The sequence below is a fragment of the Corvus moneduloides genome, chromosome 1, assembly GCF_009650955.1.
Source record: "Corvus moneduloides isolate bCorMon1 chromosome 1, bCorMon1.pri, whole genome shotgun sequence".
In the NCBI taxonomy this organism is placed as follows: Eukaryota; Metazoa; Chordata; class Aves; order Passeriformes; family Corvidae; genus Corvus; species Corvus moneduloides.
In genome coordinates this window covers 34,201,595-34,224,411 of record NC_045476.1, presented here as the reverse complement: position 1 = coordinate 34,224,411, position 22,817 = coordinate 34,201,595, and the positions used below count along the sequence as shown (strand labels likewise).

At 40.0% G+C, this 22,817-nt stretch overlaps 1 protein-coding gene across 3 annotated transcripts in view; it reads left to right on the top strand.

The window, feature by feature from the left end:
* TRANK1 (tetratricopeptide repeat and ankyrin repeat containing 1) overlaps window positions 1-22,817 on the top strand; it is a 49,563-nt gene that overhangs the window by 7,210 nt on the left and 19,536 nt on the right. For all 3 annotated transcript variants that reach the window (XM_032104773.1, XM_032104784.1, XM_032104762.1), the window contains exons 2-13: window positions 2,785-2,919; window positions 3,999-4,122; window positions 5,109-5,259; window positions 6,255-6,373; window positions 9,330-9,413; window positions 12,159-12,297; window positions 12,716-12,847; window positions 14,569-14,736; window positions 16,534-16,689; window positions 17,049-17,300; window positions 18,176-18,352; window positions 19,776-22,649. In XM_032104773.1, coding sequence (XP_031960664.1) covers window positions 2,785-2,919; window positions 3,999-4,122; window positions 5,109-5,259; window positions 6,255-6,373; window positions 9,330-9,413; window positions 12,159-12,297; window positions 12,716-12,847; window positions 14,569-14,736; window positions 16,534-16,689; window positions 17,049-17,300; window positions 18,176-18,352; window positions 19,776-22,649 — 4,511 coding nt within the window. The remainder of the gene's footprint in view (window positions 1-2,784; window positions 2,920-3,998; window positions 4,123-5,108; window positions 5,260-6,254; window positions 6,374-9,329; window positions 9,414-12,158; window positions 12,298-12,715; window positions 12,848-14,568; window positions 14,737-16,533; window positions 16,690-17,048; window positions 17,301-18,175; window positions 18,353-19,775; window positions 22,650-22,817) is intronic.

Genomic DNA, 22,817 nt, shown 5'->3' with positions numbered 1-22,817 from the left:
GAAAGGGGAGGGCATGCCGCCCTCTGGTCTGAAACAGGGAATTCAGTTCCAGAATTTCTCAGCACAGGACACGTTTGAAAGGCCTTTTAAAATGCTTGTTGCTGCTTCTGCTGTACTGTGGAAAGAACAATCTTTTACATGTCCTGTAAATATCTTTTATTTGTACTTGTACTTTTAGTATATTCCAAAGAAAAGTAAGATAAAAGTATAATTCTGGGGGAAAAAATCACACTGAGCAGCAGCATAGGTTTCTTAAAAAAAAAGAAAAACCTTGAAATTCAGCCATAATTTAGAAAACCACCGGTTCACGTGTATTGTTTCTTGAAGAAACTGCTGTGTAGCTGAACTATTTTGGTATTATTCTTGAGATAATAATTTCTCAAACTTTTGGATGATAAAGAATTGAAATCTGAAAGAATTACACAAAAGATGAGGTAGAACCATCTTTTAGCACTTGTTTTTTTTCCTTTGTTCTGTTGCTCTATTTTTTCCTTTTTCTCACCTTGATAAGGCTCATACCATGCAGTGTAAAAGAAGTCCTGAATATGTTATGAGTACACTTAGTTGGCTGTCTGGAGAAGTAGTATTTTTAAAGTGTATGCTGTACATACGTTGCTCAGTAAAGTGATTACTTAATTTGCCTGGGATAAATGTAAAAATTACTCCTCTAGCATGACTGGTTGTTTTATCTCCCCCACGTAGATGGGACCTCTTTTTCTTCAATTTAATTTTTAGCCAGGATTTAATCTGTTCTTGGTGCTTCCCTGGAATTAGCAAGGTAATGATTTGATTACAGACATTAGCATGGACTGTTTATGTGTTTAATTAAGACATAACTTCTGACAGGTCATTTCCCAGCCAGTCTGAAGAAGTTTGGATCTGAGCTTTATGGTTGCACCTGGTTCTTCTGCTGTTGCCTCCTCAGAGTTGTGGGCTGCTGCTCTTTTGTCTGCTTAGTTCATTTTGAGCCTGACAAGTGCTTTTTGTGCCTGGATAGATGTGAAGGCACAGTACCATCCATAGTGTGCCTCATCATACCTCTGTGTTCACAAGACAGCCCCAATTCTCAGTGTTTCAGGCTCGTTATGAGGAATACTACAGAGAAAATACGTCAGTAATGTTTCTTGCTTTGTCTGTAAATTCATATACTTAAAAATACCTAGTTTGCTCTGTTGTCAAGAGATCTTGCAGATATTTTAGTCCTGCTTTCAGCTGGGATAATTTTCTGCTCAGTAGCTGGTACAGTTCGGTGTGTTGGATTTAGTATGAGGTTAGTGTTGATAACACACTGACGTTTTTTAGTAGTTGCTGAGCTGTGTTTGCCCTAAGTCAAGGACTTTTCAGCTTCTGATGCTGCCCTGTCAGCTGCAGGGGGACTCAGGAAACTGGGAGGGGACACAGCCAGGACAGCTGACCTGAACTGGCCAAATGGACACTCTGTACCATAGAATGTCATGTATATAAATTAGGAGGGAAAGCTGTCCAGGGGCTGCTCCTCAGGAACTGGCTGGACATTGGTCAGCGGGTAGTGAGCAATTGCAGTGTGCATTCATTGTTTTGTATATTCTAAGTTTATTATTAGTAGTATCGGTACTAGTATTTTCCCTTCCTTTTCTGTCCTGTTAACTCTCTTTATGTCAACACACAAATTTTACTTTTTTCCCCTGATTCTCTCCCCGATGCCACTCGGGGATTGGGGGAGTGAGCTAAGGTCTGTGAGGTGTTTAGCTGCCTGCCAAGACTAAACCTTGACATTATGTTAGCAGGTTGCGAAGGTTACAGATTTTATGGGTTTTGTTACAGGCCTGTTAATACCTGGATAATAAGGAAATCTGTGCATTCCTATTTGGTGAATTAGTCTTACTTAATTGCACCGAGATTTGTGAGATTCATACAGGTTTTTACAGGTAATGGAAACAGCTTTTAATAATAAAATCAATCTGTGAAGAATGATTCTACACAACACTTTACCATTGGATATTTCTCTTGCCTGTTTCTAGTGTGCTGTTTCTCAACATGTAGCTGGTTTTCCTCTTGTGTTTGTTTCTTTCATCTAGCTGCCTGACCATGTGATTAGTTTTGTTTAATGACCCTGATTTTAGAATTTTAATGATGAAATAAGTTCAGTAAGTTACAGTTGAGTCTGGTTTCAACGTTTGTTTTCTTTGGCCGCTTCCTATTTTCATTTTCATAACTGTCTAAGTGTGATTCAAGGGCCTCACGCACCATTACTATACTATGTTAGAATATTTTCTTACAGTAATTAAGTTTCTAAGTAGTTTTGTATACATTGGATTGTTGAGTGTCTAGACAAAGGACCTGGACAAAAAAGTCATAAATAAAAAGCAAGTAAATGAGTTTTGTGTTTCATAAATTGAAATGTATAGCTTCATGTGTTTCTTAAGTATATAAATGCTGTTTGTTTTCTCAGATGTTTCCTCCTGCATTGAGTTTATGTGCACACATTGAAATAATTTTGAATCTTAATTTAAAAGATACAGTGTAAGACCTGAGGAGAAAAACTGAAAAAAATGGGTGGTAGATCTGGTTAGCTGAAGTTTATTAAAAAATAGGTGGGAAGTTGACATCAACAGCAAAGATGAGGCTGTCATCTGAGTTCTATTTTACTATTCCAACTGCAGCAAACAGAGAAGATGTGCTCTTTTGTCCTCCTTTTCAAATATGCAAAAACTAAGATAAAAATTTAAGTCAATTTTAGAGAAAGAAGTGTCTAATAAGTCAGTGGTTTTGTTTTTTTAATTTTTTTTTTTTTGTTTTCCTTAGCATGGATCCCATGACATATGCACAGTTGAAGAGGCAAGCTGGGAACCAGGATTTTAAAAATGGAAATTACTCTTTGGCCATCAAAAACTATGATGAAGCTCTACAAACGCTTGGTTATTTAATGCAATGGGTCCCGTAAGTATTCTTGAATTGTGAGATGTAAACCACAAGACAAGCCTGAAATATGTTAAGATGTACAGTTGTACAGTTAATTCAAAACTCTATTTTTTGGCCTAACACTTGATATTCTTGTATCTTTTTATAGTTACCCTGTTCATTACATGTATGTGGGAGATTAATTAATGACTTAAATCTGAATATTTTTACATAAATTTCAATTACAAGTTAGTGCAATTAAAGCTCAAATTGATTTTCCATAAACTGCTCTGGTTTCTGTTAAATTACTTCTGTTTCTTAGTTGACATGTTGTGGATTAATCCTGCTGTGATTTTGCCATGTCCTGGCCTGTTGTTACATGAGTCATTTGATTATCTGTAAAATGATTCTTGCAGGTTGCTTTGTTCTTGTTATTTGGTCTTCTTAGTATTCTGAGGCTTGTTAAAAATAATTTTTCAGCAGAAAATTCCTTTGGGTGTTTCTTTCCAGATGTTAAGTGCTTCTCCTCAGTTAACATCAGTTGTTAATGTTATTAATGATTAAATAGCTGAGTATTATGTTGACTATTAAGTATTCATTACTACTGTATATTAACACTGCTGTTAACCTAACTTAACACCAGCCAGTCATTTATTTTAAATGTGGATTTTTCTGTTGACTTCACCATGTGGTGATAAGCTAAAATGCATTGAGGTTGTTTTTTGGTGAGTTTAGTACTCTTTCCATCCCACAGCTTCCATTCATGTGTCTGTTTTCCCCTATTCCCGGCTGCTGGCTTTCACTGAGCCATATGTAGGTGTATTGAGGTGGTCTGAACTCTTTCTAAATCCTCATACTTCATTATTCCAGTGGGTTGGCTTTCTGCTTCAGAAGAGACCAGGTTATCATTATGGGTATCACTAAGGTATAATTAGGATGTCTCTAAGACATTTTATAGCCAATATTCAAATGATCTTTATTATCTACAACTACGTTTTTTACCTCTAGTTTTGTTACGTGGGTGAATGTGTAATTTTTTCAGTTTTTTCATATCGCTAACTATGAAGTATGATCCTTTTTCAAGTGAATAAACAGTAATGCTAAAACCATATCTTTAGGTGCTCCCGGGACATAGCTGTGTTGTTGTGCAACAAATCAACTGCCCTGTACTGCCTGGGCAAATGGAAGGATTCAATGGTTTTAGCCCGCCAAAGCTTACAGTGGGATCCGGAGTATGTTAAGGTATTCAGATGCTTAAGCTGACAGTTTTTGCATGCCTTCCATGCTTTTTTGTTTTTTTAATAAAAGTGTAATTATCTTCTTTTGAGAGAGGTACCAATGCTTTCAAGAAATGTAGCTATTAATATCCCAAAGAAGGGTTACCTGTTAATAAGTCGCCAGTTCCTGGGAGTGGTACTTGGTGATTGTGGTCCTATTGTATTTCCAGTGAACAGAACAATACACTACACTTAGCTCGTGATTAAATACACATTGATTAAGTACACCTTGACTCAAATAGCCATCTGTTAGGAATAAGTAGGAGTTGTACAGTATTTATGATATGGAGGCATACTCTTGGATTGGCTTTTATGTGCAATAAACAGTCTTCTGGTCTAACCACTAAAGACTCCCAGAGGCTTTAGTAGAACGTTTTTGATTTAGATATGGTAAAATTGCATCCAAATACCCTTTTAACTTGTGCTGTGTTGCAGCATGCCAGTTATTTGATTTGAACAAATGAACTCCACTGTGACCCTGAGCCGGTACAACCTAATTCAGGGATGCATATAAACACATTCAGGTGCTGTTGGCTGAAGAATATATGCAGTGTGGGAAATACTGCAAAACGCAGTGATGTGGAAACATAAATATATATTCTGGACCTTGTGACACAAAAAACCCCAGTCTTGTCCAGAGGAGGTTAACATACAGCTGCTGAAAGTGTGTCTTTCAACCTGTAGCTAATTTCCAAGCTTTGTATTTCAGGATTTATCACTTTTAGTATTCGTGATAATATCAGCAGAATATTGTGAATTTCAAGAGATTAGAATAGAATAGTTATTGCATTTTTTTTTTTGGATCTGTGTATAAGAAGCTGTAGAAATAGTACTACATGTCATTTTTATAACATAATGTGAGAATATAAAAAAAAAATTACAACATTTTGTTCTGTAGTAAATATCTCTGAATATTTTCCCAGTATCTTTTTATTGTCCTTTTTTTTCCAGGCTTATTATAGAGCTGGCTACTCATTAATCATGTTATCAATGTCTTATGAGGCAGTTGCTATGTTCCACAGAGGGTTGGTTCTCCTGAATTCTTCTGCAGATCGAACTCAAATTGCTGAGTTTATAGCAGGAATCTTCATAAGCGTCAATGGTAAACTCAAATTAAGAGCTTAATTTTTCTAAGAGCCTTCCAGTAGTGATGACAACACTTAGTAGCATGTCCTTTGTGAGATCATTCCTTTGATCCTGCAGTGCCTCAGGTCCGTTTGAGGATTATGAGTATATTGAGGATGTGGTGAACTTGGTCCATTTTGTATACAGCAGATGCCAACAATCTCAAAACACTGCAGGGGAGCGAGTTGTCTCACAGGAACATTTCAATTATGGAATAGTTAGAAAAAGTCAAAATTTAGAGTCAGGGAGACAAAATTGGAGGTTTGGAGCTCCAGATCCTGGAGGCTTTAAGTGTGTTTTCTCCAGACCACTCTGCTTTTCTTTTAGCAAGATAGATTTGAAGATAATTAGAAGATAGGCGGTTAAAGCATTTTTACAGTGCAGTGTATTTCAGTGTGGAGGACTTTCCCTCAGCTAGTAACGGACAGCAATGGAAAGAGGAAATGTGACCTTCCTGTGGCACTGTGTGCGTTTCTTTGAGCAATGTCCACCCTAAGTCTCCCTGTCCTCCTCTCAGTCTCTCCTCCTCTGCTTGCTTTTTAGTCTGTTTAACATGCTTCGTCTGATGGGCCTGCAGGCATGCCAGAAGATTTCAGGTTGTGCCTCTGCTGCCTTTTCTTGAGCCTGTAGCCCCATGTTAAGCCCCTTGATTAGTTGTTACAGTCAGTATCTGGTTGACCCGTAAGTGGGAGACCTGCCATGAGGTTCGTTGAAGCCTCAATGTCTTGGGGCTTTGAGGTGTTTCCTGAGAGCAGGAATTAATTTTTTTGCCCTTGTTTAATGAAGTCTGGTGACTGATAACAGGGTGCTAAAAATCAGTTGTGTGACCAGCATTTCTTAAGCCCCCACTGGGCAATCCCCTGGGTATTAGTCAGTGCTAAAATTATCACTGTGCGATGAATTTAGTTGGAGACTCCAACATTTGAAGTGCTGTGTGTACCAAATAGTTTTCTCTATTGCTTATTCTTGCAGATGACCGAATCTTGCCGCCAACTTTCCACCCTGCATATGATTACATTTTCAGTGCAAGTTTCGATGCACTGATTTGGCAAGCGGTGATAGAAAGGCTGGCCCAGAAAGGGAAGTGGCGGGTAAGTGTGTCAGTGTGTCACCATGTCACCATGTCACCTCCCACTGGATGTTGGGCATTCATGTCTTACCTCTTCAGCGTAAGCTCGTGTTACCTTTAAAAGCCAAAACTGTGAATATATGTTGCTGTCTGGTTCAAATGTCTTGATTTTTAAGACTTTGAAAAATGCTTTTAGTGATAAATAATTCCTGAAATTCCTTTCTGAAAGGGATACGATGGACTTGAAATCCTATTTGTCTCGTGCTGCTGTCTGTTGTCTCTTATAGTGCGACCTAGAGTCATTATTCAATTCAATAGTATTCAAATGAGAGAAACAGCCCTGTGAGCCCCGGGGGTGGAGAAGGAGGAGGTGCTCCAGGCCCAGAGCAAGGGGCTCCTTTGCAGCCTGTCACAAGCAAAGTGGAAGCTTCAGTTGGGGTTTATCAGGGAAAACCTCCTGTTGAGTCATAAGGTTCAGAAGGGACCCACTTGCTTTCCAGACTCCTCAGAGAGGTGCCTGGGTGTGGCTGGATCCAATCCTACTCCCAGACTTGGTGAATGGTTTATGTTTAAAGGATTATATATATGTAATCGAGCCTCTATACAACTTTGTCCCACAGGATTAAGGATGACAAACCAAATATATCTATATGAATAAAATAAATAACTTACTTAAATTGACAATGATAATGATCAGACTAAAATACTTTAATCAGAATTTTTTACCTCACAGTATAGATAGTTATAGCAGCTAGTAAGTATAATGTACTATTTATTGAAGCAATATTGACGTGTAGGTATTAAAGATAGCAAAATAGTTATTAAGTAGAGATTGATGTTACTCACCCATGCCAGTGGCCATGGGCAAAACTCTTTTGCTCAGCCTCCAGGAGTAACCTTGAGGGGAATCTCCACTCAAGGGAGGAATTTACACGCACGCTTCAGGAAGGGGTTTGTTAGAAGACCCTGCCTTTAAAAAGTGTTGACTGTGCTTTTATAGTATAAAGTGACTGTCAGTCATGTGTTTCTAGGCTGGCTGTGTCAGCTTAGCAGCTTTCGATAAGTTATCAGTAGTATCACCTGTTGGTTCCTTTATCAGGAACTTTGCTGCATCGTCACTGGTACCAGTTTCTGTCAGGAAACATTGTTTTTCACATCCTCAGAATGTGTAACTTTGGGATTGATGATTCAGGCGGGTCTCAGCATTCTTCAACACCATAAGCAGTGTGACTCTCCCTTCTCTATCCATCACTGATAACTTTTACAATTTAGGTAAAGTTCAAGCTGTTTTACCACCATTTAGGGTAGAGTATCGTGCTACACAGCCTGTGGAGACACCATGAGGGAGCAGGCTTTTGACAGGAACCATAGCCTATGGAGGATCCACACTAGAGCTGTGGACTCACTGCAGCCCCACATTTCCCATCCAAGCCTCCTGCTGTGGGCAGGGACATCTTTCACTAGATCAGATTGTAAAGGGCCTGTCCAACCTGACCATAAACACTGTTAAGGATGGGGCATTCAGAGCTTCTCTGGGCAGCCTGTCCCAGTGCCTCACCACCTGTATCATAAAAAATTTTTTCGTTATGTCCAATAAAAACATACTCTCTGGTCAAGACTGTTGCCTCTTGTCCTGTCACAAATGCCTTGTTAAAAAGTCTTTTTTCTAAACCCCATTTTTATATTGACCTTACTGCAATAAGGTTTCTCTGAAACCTTCTCCAGGATGAATAACTCCAACTTTCTCAGCCTTTCATCATAGGAGAGGTGCTTCATCCCACTAATGATTTTTGTGGCCCTCCTCTGGACTCACTCCAACAGATCCATGTTTTTTCTGTGCTGGTGACCCCAGAGCTGGATGTAACATTCCAGGCTGGTCTCAGCAGAGTAGAGAGGTAGAGTCACCTCCCTTGACTTGCTGACCATGCTACTTTTCATGCAGCTCAGGATACTGTTTGTTTTCTGGGCTGCAAGCCGCATTGCTGGCTTTTGTCCTATTTTTTCATCCACCATTATCCCCCAGGTCCTTCTTCCCCAGTCTGTATTGATACTGGGGATTGCCCTGACCCAGGTGAAGGACCTTGCACTTGGCCTTGTTGAACTTCCTGGCGTTCCCCTGGGCCTGCTCCTCAACCCTTTCAGAGTCCCTCTGGATGGCATCCCTTTCCCTCGAGCGTTATCAACTGCATCACTCAGTTTGGTGCCATCTGCAAACTGCCTGAGTGATTGAGGGCACCCCACAGTCTGAGTGGTGATGTCATTGGTGAAGATAATGAATGTACTGGTCCCAGTACAGGCACTTGAGGGACACCACTCACTACTGGTTTCCACTTGGACAGTAAGTCATTGACTAGAGCTCTTTGGGTGCAGCCATTCTGCCAGTTCCTTATCCATCCAACAGTCCAGTCATTAAACTCATATCTCTCCAATTTAGAGCTAAGACTTGTGGGGGACTGTATCAAAGGCCTTTCAGAAGTCCAAGTAAATGGCATCCATAGTTCTTCCCTTGTCCTCTGGTGAAGCTTGGTGGGTTTTCAAGGAGCAAGGCAAAGTCTTTTAGAGAAACTGAGAAAAAAGAAGAAAGTAGAAGAAGATACAATATTTATTTCTTGCTCTCTGCTTGGGATGTTGGTGTTAGCTGGAGAGTCTTGTACCCAATGTAAAGGTCCATTCCTAAAGCAAAGGGTTACTTCCAAGTGTTGGAAGTATTCCAAGTATTGGAGAATCTTTTAGAACCTAACCTTTTTACATGGTTTTTATTTCTGAGGAAACGTTCATCACTTGCAGCTTCCTACACTCTACTGTATATTACATGAATTCAGGTGAAAATTAGAAAGGGAGATTCAGTTGGGATCTTACGAAAAGATCTGAAATACTGTTAGCCTGTGGTAGTTTTCCTACAAGATCTGATGAGGCAGTGAAAAACAAAGTTTTAAGTGTACTTATACGAGCGTTAATGTTTGGGATTTTTTTTTCAGTCTTGTCTGTTGTTGTTGTCTGAGAAGCAAGAGTTGCCCCATGATCTCAGAGTTAACCAGGTATCTCTGAAGAATCTCTTTGAGGTAAAGTAGTGTTTTTTATTTTTTCCTTGTATTTATTTCTTTTCTTCCTGATCACTTTAGTGAGAGATTTTCCATCTCGAACCAAGAAAAATAAAATGAAAAGTAATATACAGACATTTTATGATTATGCTTTATCATCTATTCATTTGAAAATTTAACTTCATGTAATGTAATATTTCTGAATGAAATTTAGTATTTCCATGGTGTATTAGTATTACAAAGGTGTAGTTGGCAGTTTTCTGTGAGCCAGGAGCTGCTGGGAGTTCACCAGCTCTGCAACTCAGGAGCAGCCAGTTTCCATAGCAGTGACATATCAGCTTTCTAAAGGCATCTCACAATGTGTGTGAGAAATTGAGAAATTCCATTGGGCTTTACCATAGAGTCCTAGAATGATTCGGGTTGGAAGGGATGTTAAAGTTCCACCATGGGCAGAGGCACCTTCCACATCCCAGTTGCTCTGGGCAACCTGTTCCAGTGCCTCACCATCCTCACAGCAAATAATTTCTGTATTTCTTACAGTTTCTTCCCTGGCAGGAACTTTGGAAGATGTTAGCTGTAGGCTACACAGGACCTTTGCTTGGTGTTTACTGCCTGGCAAGTTAAGGTTGAAGGCATATTTGTGGAATATGCTAGAATTTGCCATTTGGCTGTTGGAGTGCTTGTGGTACTTGTCATAATAATTTCAAATGGGTGCTTTTTCCATGATTGTATTTCAGTTAGGTGCCTGACAGAGTGAGCAGGAGTAATTCTGAGGGTAATGCAAAGGAAGTAAATTCACGTCTCTTCCCAGGCTTGTTTTTAGGGATAGAAGAAGAATTAGTGAATGGATAAATGCAAACGTGTCTTGGTTGGGTATCATTAGGCAGATGTGCTGTGCCAGTGCTAGCAGAGTAACTCCACTCTGGAAATGAAGCATGGCAACACAGCAGAAGACCCATGCAGAGGGTCTTAGCAAAGTATCTTCCTGGACAAGCAAAGCAAAATGCCTCATTGAGATAGGAAAAGCGGGCAGCCTTTCAAAATAGTACGTCCTTTTTTTGTTGAACTGGCCCAACCAGTCTTATCTGTTCTGGTGGGTTTGTTGTGCACATGGCAAGCTGAAAGAATCAAGATGAAAAATCCCTAAGTGCTGATTCTCTTTTGTGAAAATTAGAAAATATGGCTTTCTGACAGCTCGAACTTCCCCTGCTGCTGCTACATTCTCCCTGTAATCTGTTATATTTTGATTTGATAACTGTGCTCAAAGAGTATTCTTGCCAGTCAAAATTTGGCATGAGGTATTAGAAAAAAATATTTATTTGTAAACGTTGGAAGCATGTGTGAAAACTGCTATTTAAAGAGATGACTGGCACAAATGGAGAAGTTTTGTCTGAACACTGTTTCCGACCACCTCCTCATGTCCTGATCCTTCTGGCATATTGTCTCAATTTCCATCCTAGCTTCCACTGCACACCTCCAGAGTACCCTATATTGCTCTACCCCTTGTAGACTGTGCTTCATCTTCATTAAGTCCTTGCAAGAACATACTTTAAATTCAGCTGGCTTCTGCTCAGGCTGTGTGCTTTCTCACAATCCCAGAATCATCGAGGTTGGAAGAGACCTTCAAGATCAACCCGGCACCACTATAATCTCCCCTAAACCCCAAGTGCCACATCCAGATGCCTGTTGAACACTTCCAGAGATGGTGACTCCACCACCTCCCTGGGCAACTTATTCCAATGCCTGACCACTCTTTCAGTGAAATTTTTTTCCTAATATCTGATCTGAACTTCTGCTGGCACAAGTTAAAGCCGTTTCTTCTCCTTATTTCACCTGGGACATGTGAAAGAGACCAACCCCCAACTGGCTACGGCCTCCTTTCAGGAAGCTGTAGAGCAGTGAGGTCTCTCCTGAGCCTCCTTTTTTCCAGGTTAAACACCCCCAGCTTCCTCAGCCTCTCTTCATCAGACTTGTGCTCCAGACCCTTTACCAGCTCCACTGCCCTTGTCTGGACACGCTCCAGCACCTCAATCTCTTTCTAGCAGTGGGGGGCCCAGAACAGAGCACAGGATTTGCAGTGCGGCCTCACCAGTGCCAAGTAGAGAGGGACCTTTGCTGCCGCGATCCTGCTGGCTACTCTATTCCTGACATCAGTTTGTCGGATTAAGTCTAGGAGAGGCCACCAAGATGATCAGAGGAATGGAGCACCTCTCCTGTGAGGGAAGGCTGACAGAATTACAATTGTTTAGCCTGGAAAAGAGAAGGCTTTGTGGTGACCTAGTTGCTCCTTCCAGTACCTGAAAGGAGCCTACAAGAAAGATGGTGAGAGACTTTTTACAAGAGCATATGGTGACAGGCAAGGGGGCATGAATTCAGACTGAAAGTCAGTAGGTTTAGTTGAGATATTAGGAAGAAATTCTTTACTCAGAGGGTGGTGAAGCACTGGAATGGGCTGCCCAGAGAAGTTGTGGATGCCCCATCCCTTGAAGTGTTTGAAGCCAGGTTGAATGGAGTTCTGAGCAGCCTGTTGTAGTGAAAGGTATCCCTGCTGGCAGCAGGGATGTTGAAATTAGATGATCTTTAAGGTCCCTTCCAACCCAAGCCCGTTCTATGAAAGTCTGTGAAATAAATAGTTCCATTTTACGGTGAATATGGCTTGGTTGTTGTTCCACTGATTCTCGTCATGAAAATATGGAAAATATTAAAAAAGAAATGCTTTTTGTGTATGTAAAAATAATGTGTTGTAATTGTTCTCTTTGCTACCAGACTTCTGAGTTGTATGGTCGCGGTGAGAAGCTGCAGGAGGTAGCAGAGTTAGTCAAGTGGCTGATTTCTATTGGGGCCAAGGCTGAGTCCATCGGAGTGTATCCGCTGCATGCTGTTATCAGACTGTGTATCAAAGCAAGTGAGTGACATCTGCAGCTAAAATAAAACAATGCTGGCTTTTATCAGAGAACTGACAGCTAGACCTTTTTTAAATTAAAAGAAAGTCCCAACAACTCAGGTCAGGTCATCTAGGTATAATCTTGCACATGCCAATAAAGCACTTGCTTAGAAATGTTGTAAACACTCTATTTGATCACCCATGCCTGATAGTGGTGGAAACCTAATATAATTGTTCTCTTCTGTGGTTTGAAACAAAAGTGTGATTGATATGGCTCTTCTGTAACCCAAATATATCAGCTTTAAAAAAGGTACAGTGTTTCTTCCTGCCATCTCAGTGTGGAGCAACAATTTGTGTGTAATAGATTTGCATCTTGCCACTCCATAGGGGAAAAAACCCCAGGATCTGTTTCTTTAAGAGCGTTTTTTTATCATTTCAGCAAAGAACCGTCTGTTCAGATGGTTGCTGACTTGGAGGCCAGAGCTGAAGGAGAGGATCAACCAGAAAGACAGAGATGGACAGACCCTGCTGCATATTGTGGCCTCTTCCAGTGAATATTCACAGAAACGCAGTACGTACAATTTTCTGTGTGTGTGTGCGTATGGTTTTGTTTTCATATGGCAAAATCTATAATGGAAGAAAGTTTCAGACCCTGGTGTTTACTGTTTCATGCTAAGGAAGAAAATGAGAAAGTATCTGAATGTAGACCTGTAGTGGCAACTGATAATTAAACATTTCAAGAATTCTTTTTTAAATTTGTGTGCCTTATGTGTGACCATTTCCTCTGCTCTTTGGTTTGGCTGGTTAGGATTTTCTCACAAGTATGCTGCAGTTTTTAGAATCACAAAAGTTACCTTTTGAATTTTGATGTGCCCTTAAAATCATGTTAGACCACCTGGAGGCCTGAAATGAGGAGTTTTAAATCTCACAGCAAAAAGCTGTGAGATGAACATTCCTAATAACAATGTTGTGTCAAAATTGGGAACATATTGGGAATTTATTTGCCACAGACATATTCAAAGAAACAACAATTTTCATTCATTTATATACATTATAACATCCAACAGTTTTTTTATAGACACTCCCAAAAGCCCACCCAATTTCTTGCATCATGGTATAGGTGTTTTGTTCCTCCTAATTACCACCAGAGCATCTCATCTATCTTTGTTTAATGGATAACCCAAATTTTATCCAGCTAAACAGTGCTTTATTATTACATTTGCTGTCCTGGTTAGACAATTACTATCGATTAAGTTTTCTGGGGTGTGTAAGCCTATGAATTGGCTCCATTACTGCACCTTCAAAGTATTAATCACGTTTTCTGGATTGTATAGGCCTTTGACTCCTTAACTCTCTCAAGATACCTTTCTTGTTCGATGGCATTTAATTCTTCTCTAGTTACATTACACCATTAGGCAATCCTTTATTGAATTTTGTTCTTCAACTATTAAGTTCTCTAAGGGGTATGGGTCCACAGAGTTTCTTTCTGCAGGTCAGTGAGGTAATTTCTCAGGGTTTTCTACTGACACTCAGCCAACACAGATCTAAATTAAAACCAACTAAAATGACACAGTCAAACATTCCTTACCTAAGTAAACATAGTTCATTACAAAATTTTTAAAGGCTCACAAAATTCCTGGATAAGTAAGATACAACTTGCTGTCAGGCCTCTCCTGTTCCTTTAAATAGGTTAAAATTAAGACCTAGATAGCAGCCTTGTCAGAGGAGGAAAACGAAATGCTTTCCTTCACAGTTTCTGTGGCATTTATGAGCCTAGCTTTTTCCCTTGTATTTCTTACTCTGCCCACGAGGTGGCAACAGGAAGCAAACATCAATGCCTAGGTAACACCAGACTTATGGGTCGATGTTTAAAATTTATTTAGTAATATTCATATGGTATTTTTTATAAAGAGAGTATATATTTTAGTATGTAATTATTTATTTTATTTTGTATCTTTATATATTGTATATATTAGTAGAAAACATATAGCTTTACATGTATCTATTAGTTTATTTTTTTATAGCTATATATTATAAATATTATAAACCCTAAAATCATAGAATACAATCACAGAATCATTAAGTTTGGAAAAGGCTTCCAAGATCTTCAAGTCCAACCTTCGACTGATCATCACCCTGTCAGCTTACGACACTGGAAAAATTTAGACTTTTTAAAGTTAAAATTGTGCTAGAAATTGTGCCAGGTAATTAAAAATAAAAAGGAAAACAGAACAAAACTCCTGAACAATGTGAATTATTCTTCCTCTAATTTTTATTCATGTATTGCTTTAGGACAAACAGAAGATGTGATCATGCTCCTGAACTTTGGGGTTGATCCCACTGTTCCAGATGCACAATCAAGATATGTCATAGATATCTTGAAAAAGAACAAAAACTTTGATGCTGTAAAAGAAGTCAGCAAGCACATTGAGAAACACACTTCCTCTGGGAAGCAGACAGGTACTACATACAGTGTATGCTTTTCCTGTTTTAAAATTATGACCTTTAGGTACAAAATTGTTTTATTTCAAAGAAGTAGTAGTGGGTGTGTTTTATGTAATTTTCCCTGTGAGTTGTCACCGTGATCTCCTACCAGTCAATAGCGAACGTTTTGTCCTTGCCTGAAGGCAGCTGCTGTCCAAGTGATGTTCAAATCAAGCTTGGCATAAAGCAAAGATTTTAGGCTACATCTCAGTTTTCATGTGTGTATTGCATATACGTTTATTGGAAAACACTGGGTTTCATTGTGCTTGCAGCTTACGGCTCCTGGCAAAGAAATTCCCACAGTTTTTTTTCTTTGCCATGGAGATCTCTACTCTGGAGAAGGTTTTAGCACAGTGGTTCTCCATTAGGAGGTTAACACCAATACCTCTGTGGTAATGATCTCTTTGGTTGGCATTTCAGGTTGCACAGCCTATCTTCTGTGGCCAGGGTTTTTTTTTTGATTTTGGGGTTTTTTTGGTGATGCACAGCCCACAAGAGTTTTCTAAGCTTAGTACAAATGAGAGGCTGGAGAATAAGCTCCAGCTTCACAGGGGCTTAACAATCTGAGGTTAGTCCTTCTTTCTAAAAAGATGACCAGCCTTGTCTCTCTCTTTGTCCTAAGAGGTAAAGCTACTGTTTTGTTTGGTCTTTCATGTATCTGAATTCCTTAAGGCATTTAGGAAATTCAAGCCAAGTTTTTTGGTGTTTATTTGAGGGCATTTACTGGGACATCATTTAAAATCTGCTATTTCCCATTACATACATATCTCTTTAATTTGCAGATAACATTTTGGTGTGGTGTATATTTTTGTCTTTGTTTTTTAGTTTTAAGAGGACAAATTCTTTTATGGCTGTATTTTTGAAGTGACACTGAGGAATCAGACAAGCCCATTAAAACTGTGCTCTGCAAACATTACCAGGTTTAGTCATCTACTCTAATGATATAATTGTGAGGCAGAATTTTCCTGCCTGCATACAGAAGCTATTACAGTTTTCAGCCTAGTGAATTATGGTAAACAGAGCCATGGTTTGACCTCAGCTGGCAACTAAGTACTGAGCAGCCACTCACTCGCTTCTCCCTCCCTCCTATGGTGGGTTGAGATAAGAACAGTTTAAAATTTGAAATAAAGTAGGTTACTACCATTCCTATTATTATTAAAGTTATGAAATGCAGAAAGAGAGAGGAATAAAACCCAAGAAACACAAGTGATGCACAGTACAATTGCTCACATCCCACTAGCCGATGCCCAGTCTGGCCCCAGGCAGCAATGGTGCCTTCATGGCCAATTCCCCATAGTTTATATACTGAACATGACATTCTGTGGTATGGAATATCCCTTTGACATTTGGGGTCAGCTGTCCTGACCATGCTCCCTCCCAGCTTCTTGTGCACCTGCTCTCTGGCAGAGCATGGGACATGGAGAAGTGCTTGTCTCAGGGTAAGCACTGCTCAGCAACAACCAAAACATCACTGTGCTATCAACAGTATCCTCATCCTACATCCAAAGCATGGCGCACCATACCATCTACTAAGAAGAAAAATAACTCTAGCCCAGGCAAAACCAGGACAAGAGTGTATTTGATGAAAGTATCAGATTTCCTTTGGGGTCAGAAATCCATCACAGGACTGGCATTGGCAGTAGAAGTTTCAGCCATCTGTTTTTAATCTGCCACTACACATTTCTTAGAGCCCTGGGATGTAATGCATTACAGTCTTGCCCTGAAAACATCCTGGCAAGGAAGTGGATTTTCAATTTCTGTAATGTTTTGCAGGAGAGAAGGAAAGTGCCACAGCTGATACAAATTCTCTCCAGGATGTTGTGGAACAGTTTGTCCAGTTCTACAGGTGTGAAAATGGAGCACATAATAAAAATGTATTGAAGGAAGATGCAGTTAAGCAATTTCTGAAATGGCTGTCTTCTGTGAAAGGTGCAGTGAGTTCCCATTTCTTCCTTTCACAAAACTTAATTGCTGTGAAAATTGTGCTTGATGCTAACATACACTTATTGCCCTTTTACCCTTCCTTCTCTTATCTCTTTCTGTAACTTTTATGACTGGAATAATGTGCTTTTAATTATATTTAATGTCGTGTTTTGCACTCAAAACCAATGGAATATGCACAGAAATTCATGGTGCATAAAAATGTTCAAACTTTCTTGGATGGAAAGATACATTTTGCTGTTCCTTACTTTCAATTTAATGTGTTAATTATTCTGAAATTTGTTTACAGTGAAGTGGATTTCATTATATGGCTTTGAGTGAGTTACATTGTCTTGACTGTCTTGTAGAAATCCCTGAAGAAATCTCATGCAACATCTCCAATGCCTGTGCTAACAGCTTCATAAAACAGTTGCTGGCGAAGCAAATGTGGCATAAAGTTTTGCTGCTGCTAACAGGGAAAGCCAATGGGGAAAATCCATCAGGTGGAGGACTCTTCAAAACCTGCAGTCTTTCAGATGTTGACATTGGCAGCATTATCCAACAGTGTGAAAGATCGGATACACAAGTGCACCTCATGAGATGCTTGCTTGAACGAGGAGGTGAAAAACTGCAATATTAATGTGCTATAAGAGATCTAGTATGTTATTTGACATGTTGGGAGCAAGATGGTCTCAGAAATACCAACACATGGGGTTTTTTGTGGCTCTGTATAAGTGCAGCAGCTTGTTGGAGTGCAGTGCATTGGCTGCATCTGCTGTGTGGGACATGGGGAAGCTAGTAAGGCTAAATGGGTGGAAGATGTTTATCAAATGAAGTTTGTCTGTTAGGGTTGGTAAAAGGCCAAGAACTATTGTTGCTCCTGCGCCTGTAGTTTGTTTTGGGCATTAATTTCTATGTCTTCAGCCACAATATTGTCCTGACAGAAAATGTAAGACACAGTCTTTCAGTTCAGTCTGCTGTTATGCCACAAGGAATGGACTACTTAATTGATTTCAAAGGCATGACCAGATGTCTTTCTTTTTTTAACTAGTGTAGACATCATCGTACTTGTTTTGCATGAGCTTATTCCTAGGATCACTCTGGCATATTTCATTTAATCTTATAGCTTGATGTTAGCTGTAAGCTATGGACACATGGTCCTGTTGAAGCCTTGTGAATGCCAGAGGTGCAAGGAGGCTTCTTGTTTTAGTCAGTGGCTGACTGACTTGGAGAAGGTGTGTTCTGGCCTTTATGTCTTCCTATCGCAACAGAAGGACTGTTTGCTCCGTTTAATGGGAGACAAAGGGAAATGATGAAGATCTTCTTAGTCAAAAAGTGTTTTAACAGAAACATGTAAAAAGCTGTGAAAAAAAGAAGCAGCTTACTGTCACCTGCCAGGCAATCAGCATCTGACTGCTTCTGTTCAGAACTTTCTGTAGTTAGCAGATCAGTGTATCAGTTTTAAACCCTGGTATTTTCCTGTCCTTCACACCAGCTCTGCCTGATGGGATTGGAAGCAGTTCTGAAATACCACTAAAAATATGCCTCAGAAAGAATTATTTTGAAGTGGTGTATTTGCTGCTGACCAAAGGCGCAGACCCTCGAAACCTCTCCATTACACAAGGAGATACTCCTTTGCATGCTGCAGTTTTCATCTGTTTAAATAATAAAGGTAAGGCTTTTGCTGTTGACAACATCCCCATTCCTTCCCTGCCCCTTCTGCTGCTGCAGGGACAGTGGATCAGGTTGTCTTACTGTGTCTCACTCAGCCCCCAAAGTCTGCAGGCCAGAGGATACACCCAGTCTTTGTTAAGCTGATGTGCTCTTGTTTGTGGCGGTGGTGGCTGGGACTGTGAGGAGAGGTAATGGCAGCTCAGGTGACACGGGGGAGTCAAGGAAGGCTCCTCTCTGAAACCCTGTAAAATGAGTGCTAGGTGGGAATATGTGGGGTGGAAGTATGTTGGAAGAAACAAAGGTAGAGTTAGAGCAATGGCAGCAGACTTTGGAGGAAATCCAGCAGTGGCATCTGAAATCTGTTTATCAGTTTTTGTTCAGTCGTAAATCAAGCGAAGTTTTCTTCAGGGGAGAATTGAGTGAAAGAACTGTAGGGCTTATGTAAAAATATAAAAAATTAAGACAAACTGTGAAATTAAGCCCCCAAATCAGGTTTGACTTTAACTTAAAAAAAAAAACCCAACAAAACATTTTTGAGTTGAAGGATTAAAATAATTTAAAATATTGAATTTATTCATTTTTAAAGCACAAACATTTCATTGAATGGCTTTAGGGATATTAAAAGCATAGGTAATGCTGGTTGTCATTTTTAAATCAAAAGATTAAGAAGTCCCATGACAATATGTTCTCTTAAGTATTTTTCACTGTGTAAAGTTTTTGATGTGCAATTTCTTTACAATGATTTTGTCATGTCACTGTTTTACAGCTGGAAAAGAAATGTTTCACATATGTTGTCTCATATAAATCACATAGATTATCTGGGGGAAATCCAGAAAGCTGTAGAATATATATGTATTTTCTTTCCCCTCAGGGAGGTAGCTGATCTTGTTTTGTAGGAACTTGCTCCAGGGACCTCAAATATAAGGAAATAATTGGGATTTCCTGCAGGTTATTTTATTAAAGCAAAGTTATCTGCAGCAGATTACTTCTGGGTAGCATATTAAAGTGAACCAAATGACCCCAGAGCACTACCTCGAGCTGCTGCTTGTCTGGATGACAGGTCACCAGTGTCCCTTGGGTAGCAGTCAGGGCTGATGTTGGAAAATGAACAAATCTGTCTGTACCCGGAGGTTAAAAAAAGAATGAAACTGAATGATGCTATGGGAATAATTGCAGCACAAGGGATTTCTAAAGCTTTGCTGCCTTTGTATTGTTTTCCCTGAATCTTGGGAAAGCTCAGTTTTGAGCTGTTTTACATAAGCATATTCTATAAGCATGAAATGTAGATTTTGTTTTTCTTTTTAAAACAAATTTATTTTAATTTAGTAGCAGCAGAAAAAGAAAGTATTGAAAATTGTTGGCATGCAATGCAGCCTTGTAAAGCAAGTTAGTTTATTTTCTGTTGTTTCTTCTGCTTTCAGATGGCACTGGTTTAAACATCCTGAACTATCTACTTGACCTCTTTGCTTCAAGACCATCTGACTTTCCATATCTTAATCCAAACATACAAGATGAGAATGGAAATACAGTGATGCATATTGTTTTCCAGAAAGGATTTTCAAAGCAGACTAAGAGAATAACAGAGTTACTGGCAAAATTTGACATTAACTTTAACATAAAAAACAAATCAGGAAAAGATGTGATGCATAGAATTAAAAAAAAAGATCCACTGCTACTTGCCTGGAATAATGCTGCACAGGAGAAGAAGAGGCACCGCCAAGATAGAGCAGGGCAGTTGGGTAAAACGTCTAAACCCATTCCAGCTTCTGAGATTTCACAGTCAAAGATCACAGGGCATTCTTCATCGGGGTTCTCATTAAAGGCACCATCTGGCAATGCAGTGCATAATGATTTAAAAACCCCATGTTCTGTAAAAACAAGAAAAGATCATTTGGGAAAGCAGGAAACAGAAGGAATGACCAGCTCCTTAACACTGCAGGAAAGTCTTGTGCAGGCAATCACAGCTTTAATTCAGCAATTGAAAGTGAGTGACACCGTGAAAAAGGATCATCCTCTGGTGCAAAACCCATCGTCAACCCAGACTAATTCGGAAGAGGGAAGGAGTTCCTCACTACCTTGTGAAAGCATAGCTCATCCTGAAAGAAAAGGGGATGACTGGGAGAAAAAGAAGGGAGCAGGGGAATTTAGTATGGCCCTGCCTAATGGAGAGAAGGAAGAACCAGAGGAGGAAAAAGGGAAGAGTCTGGATATTGAGGCATATGTGCAGTTTGATAACATGACTTGGGAAATAGAGTGCACTCCTGAAATGCTAAAGACTTTGAGCAGCAAAGCTGTGCCTCATTATCTGAAAGCTAAAACTATAATGACAATTAAGCGGCTTGGCAATGGGGAATGGTCTAGGGGCCTTCAGAAGCCACTGAAACACTTGAAAGCTGATATCCAGCTGTATGAAGCCAAACTGGGCAAAGGTGCGAGAATGCTATGGGAACTTGCGATTGACTTTTCTCCTCGTTGCAGCGAGAGCCCAGAAAAGATCATGGAGACAGAACAGACAAAAAGTCATTCAGAAAAATCAGGTAGAGTTTACACAGAAATAATTAGAATTTGGGCCATTGTTCTTGACCACTGCAAGCTGAACCGTGCCTTAGAAAATATATGTATTTCCTACAACCGTGGCTTGTCCTGCATTTTGAGGAAAAAGCTCAAGGGTATAAATGAAGGACATCAGAACCACAGTGTGACAGCACAGAAGCGTGTTCCACGTTGTTATGTTGAAGACATGGAGGCAGAAAAATCAAAAGAACATACCATGCCTGAGTATTTCCCTCCAGCTAGTGCAGCAGAACTGGAATACAATATAATGAAATTTCACAGCTTCAGTACTAACATGGCACTTAACATTATAAATGATGTGCAGTCTTCTGTTGATTACCCTTTCCGAGTTGGGGAGTTGGAGTATGCAGTAATTGCTCTCAATCCAAAGCCTATGGAACCAATCATTTTAATTGGGCGAAGTGGGACAGGGAAGACGACTTGCTGCTTGTATAGACTTTGGAAGAAATTCTATTCATACTGGGAAAAATCTACCTTGGCAGAGGGACCTCTGCTGGAGAGGCAGACATGGCAGCAGAGACAGTGCAGTGATGTTGAAAAAGCTAGTTCAGGGAAGGAAGAGAGTGAACTAAAACACGAGAGTGATGATTCAAGTGAGGAGCAGGTGAGTGATGAGCAAGACCAGGACAGTGAAGGTGAAAAGGTTTCTGTGGGCACAGCTGGTGCAGAAATGAATTCGTGTGGTGTCCATGAAGAAGACCAAACATGTGGTGCAGAAGCATCAAACGGGCTGGAGCACCTGCACCAGATCTTCGTAACAAAAAATCCTGTCTTGTGCCGAGAAGTTCAGAGGAATTTCATTGAACTTAGCAAGTCTTCCAAGGTGACCAATCACTTCAAGCCTCTGGACCCAAATATTCACAGGCTACAAGACATTAAAGATGAAAATTTTCCACTGTTTGTCACCTCCAAGCAGTTGTTGCTGTTACTAGATGCATCCATGCCTGACCCCTTTTTTCCAAGAAATGAAGATGGAAGTCTTAAAAGAGTCATTGTTGGTTGGAGTCCTCAGGAAGACTTGGTTGTTCCAAATTGGCAGGATGAGGATGAAGAAGCTAATCTTGAAGCAGAACATGGTGATGATGGAGGAGCTGCAGATGCATGCTCTAGGGAAAGTGATCCTTGGACTTTTGTGACTTACAATGTATTTGCAAATGAAATATGGCCAAAAATGATAAAAGGTAAAAGCTTGTACAATCCAGCACTGGTTTGGAAAGAAATAAAATCCTTTCTGAAAGGCTCTTTCGAGGCACTGAGTTGCTTTGGGGGCAAGCTTACTGAGGAGCAGTACAAAAAGCTAGGCCGAAAGAGATCACCAAACTTCACGGAAGACAGGAGTGAGATCTATCACCTCTTCTGTCTTTATCAGCAGATACGATCACAGAGAGGTTACTTTGATGAAGAAGATTTGCTGTATAATTTATCTCAAAGACTTTCAAAGCTCAGGGAGCTGCCGTGGTCCATCCATGAGTTTTATGGTGATGAGATACAGGATTTCACGCAAGCTGAGCTAGCCCTGTTAATGAAGTGCATCAATGACCCTAATGCCATGTTTCTAACTGGTGACACTGCCCAGAGCATAATGAAAGGAGTTGCTTTTCGTTTTAGTGACCTGAGGTCACTGTTTCATTACGCAAGCAAGAGCTCTGTGAACAAGAAGCAACGTGTTAGGAAACCGAAAAGGATATATCAGTTGTACCAGAACTACAGGTCCCATTCAGGTACAGTAACAAATTTATTTATAACTTCCGCCTGTGCTCTTCAGATGTCACTAATTATTGAAGTTTTCTACTGGCCAATTCAAAATCAGTCTCTATGTGGCCTGTTTTTCAAAAAGATTAGATGGACAGCTTTTTCTGATTTGTCAGTTCTGTTTTTTGACATCTCAA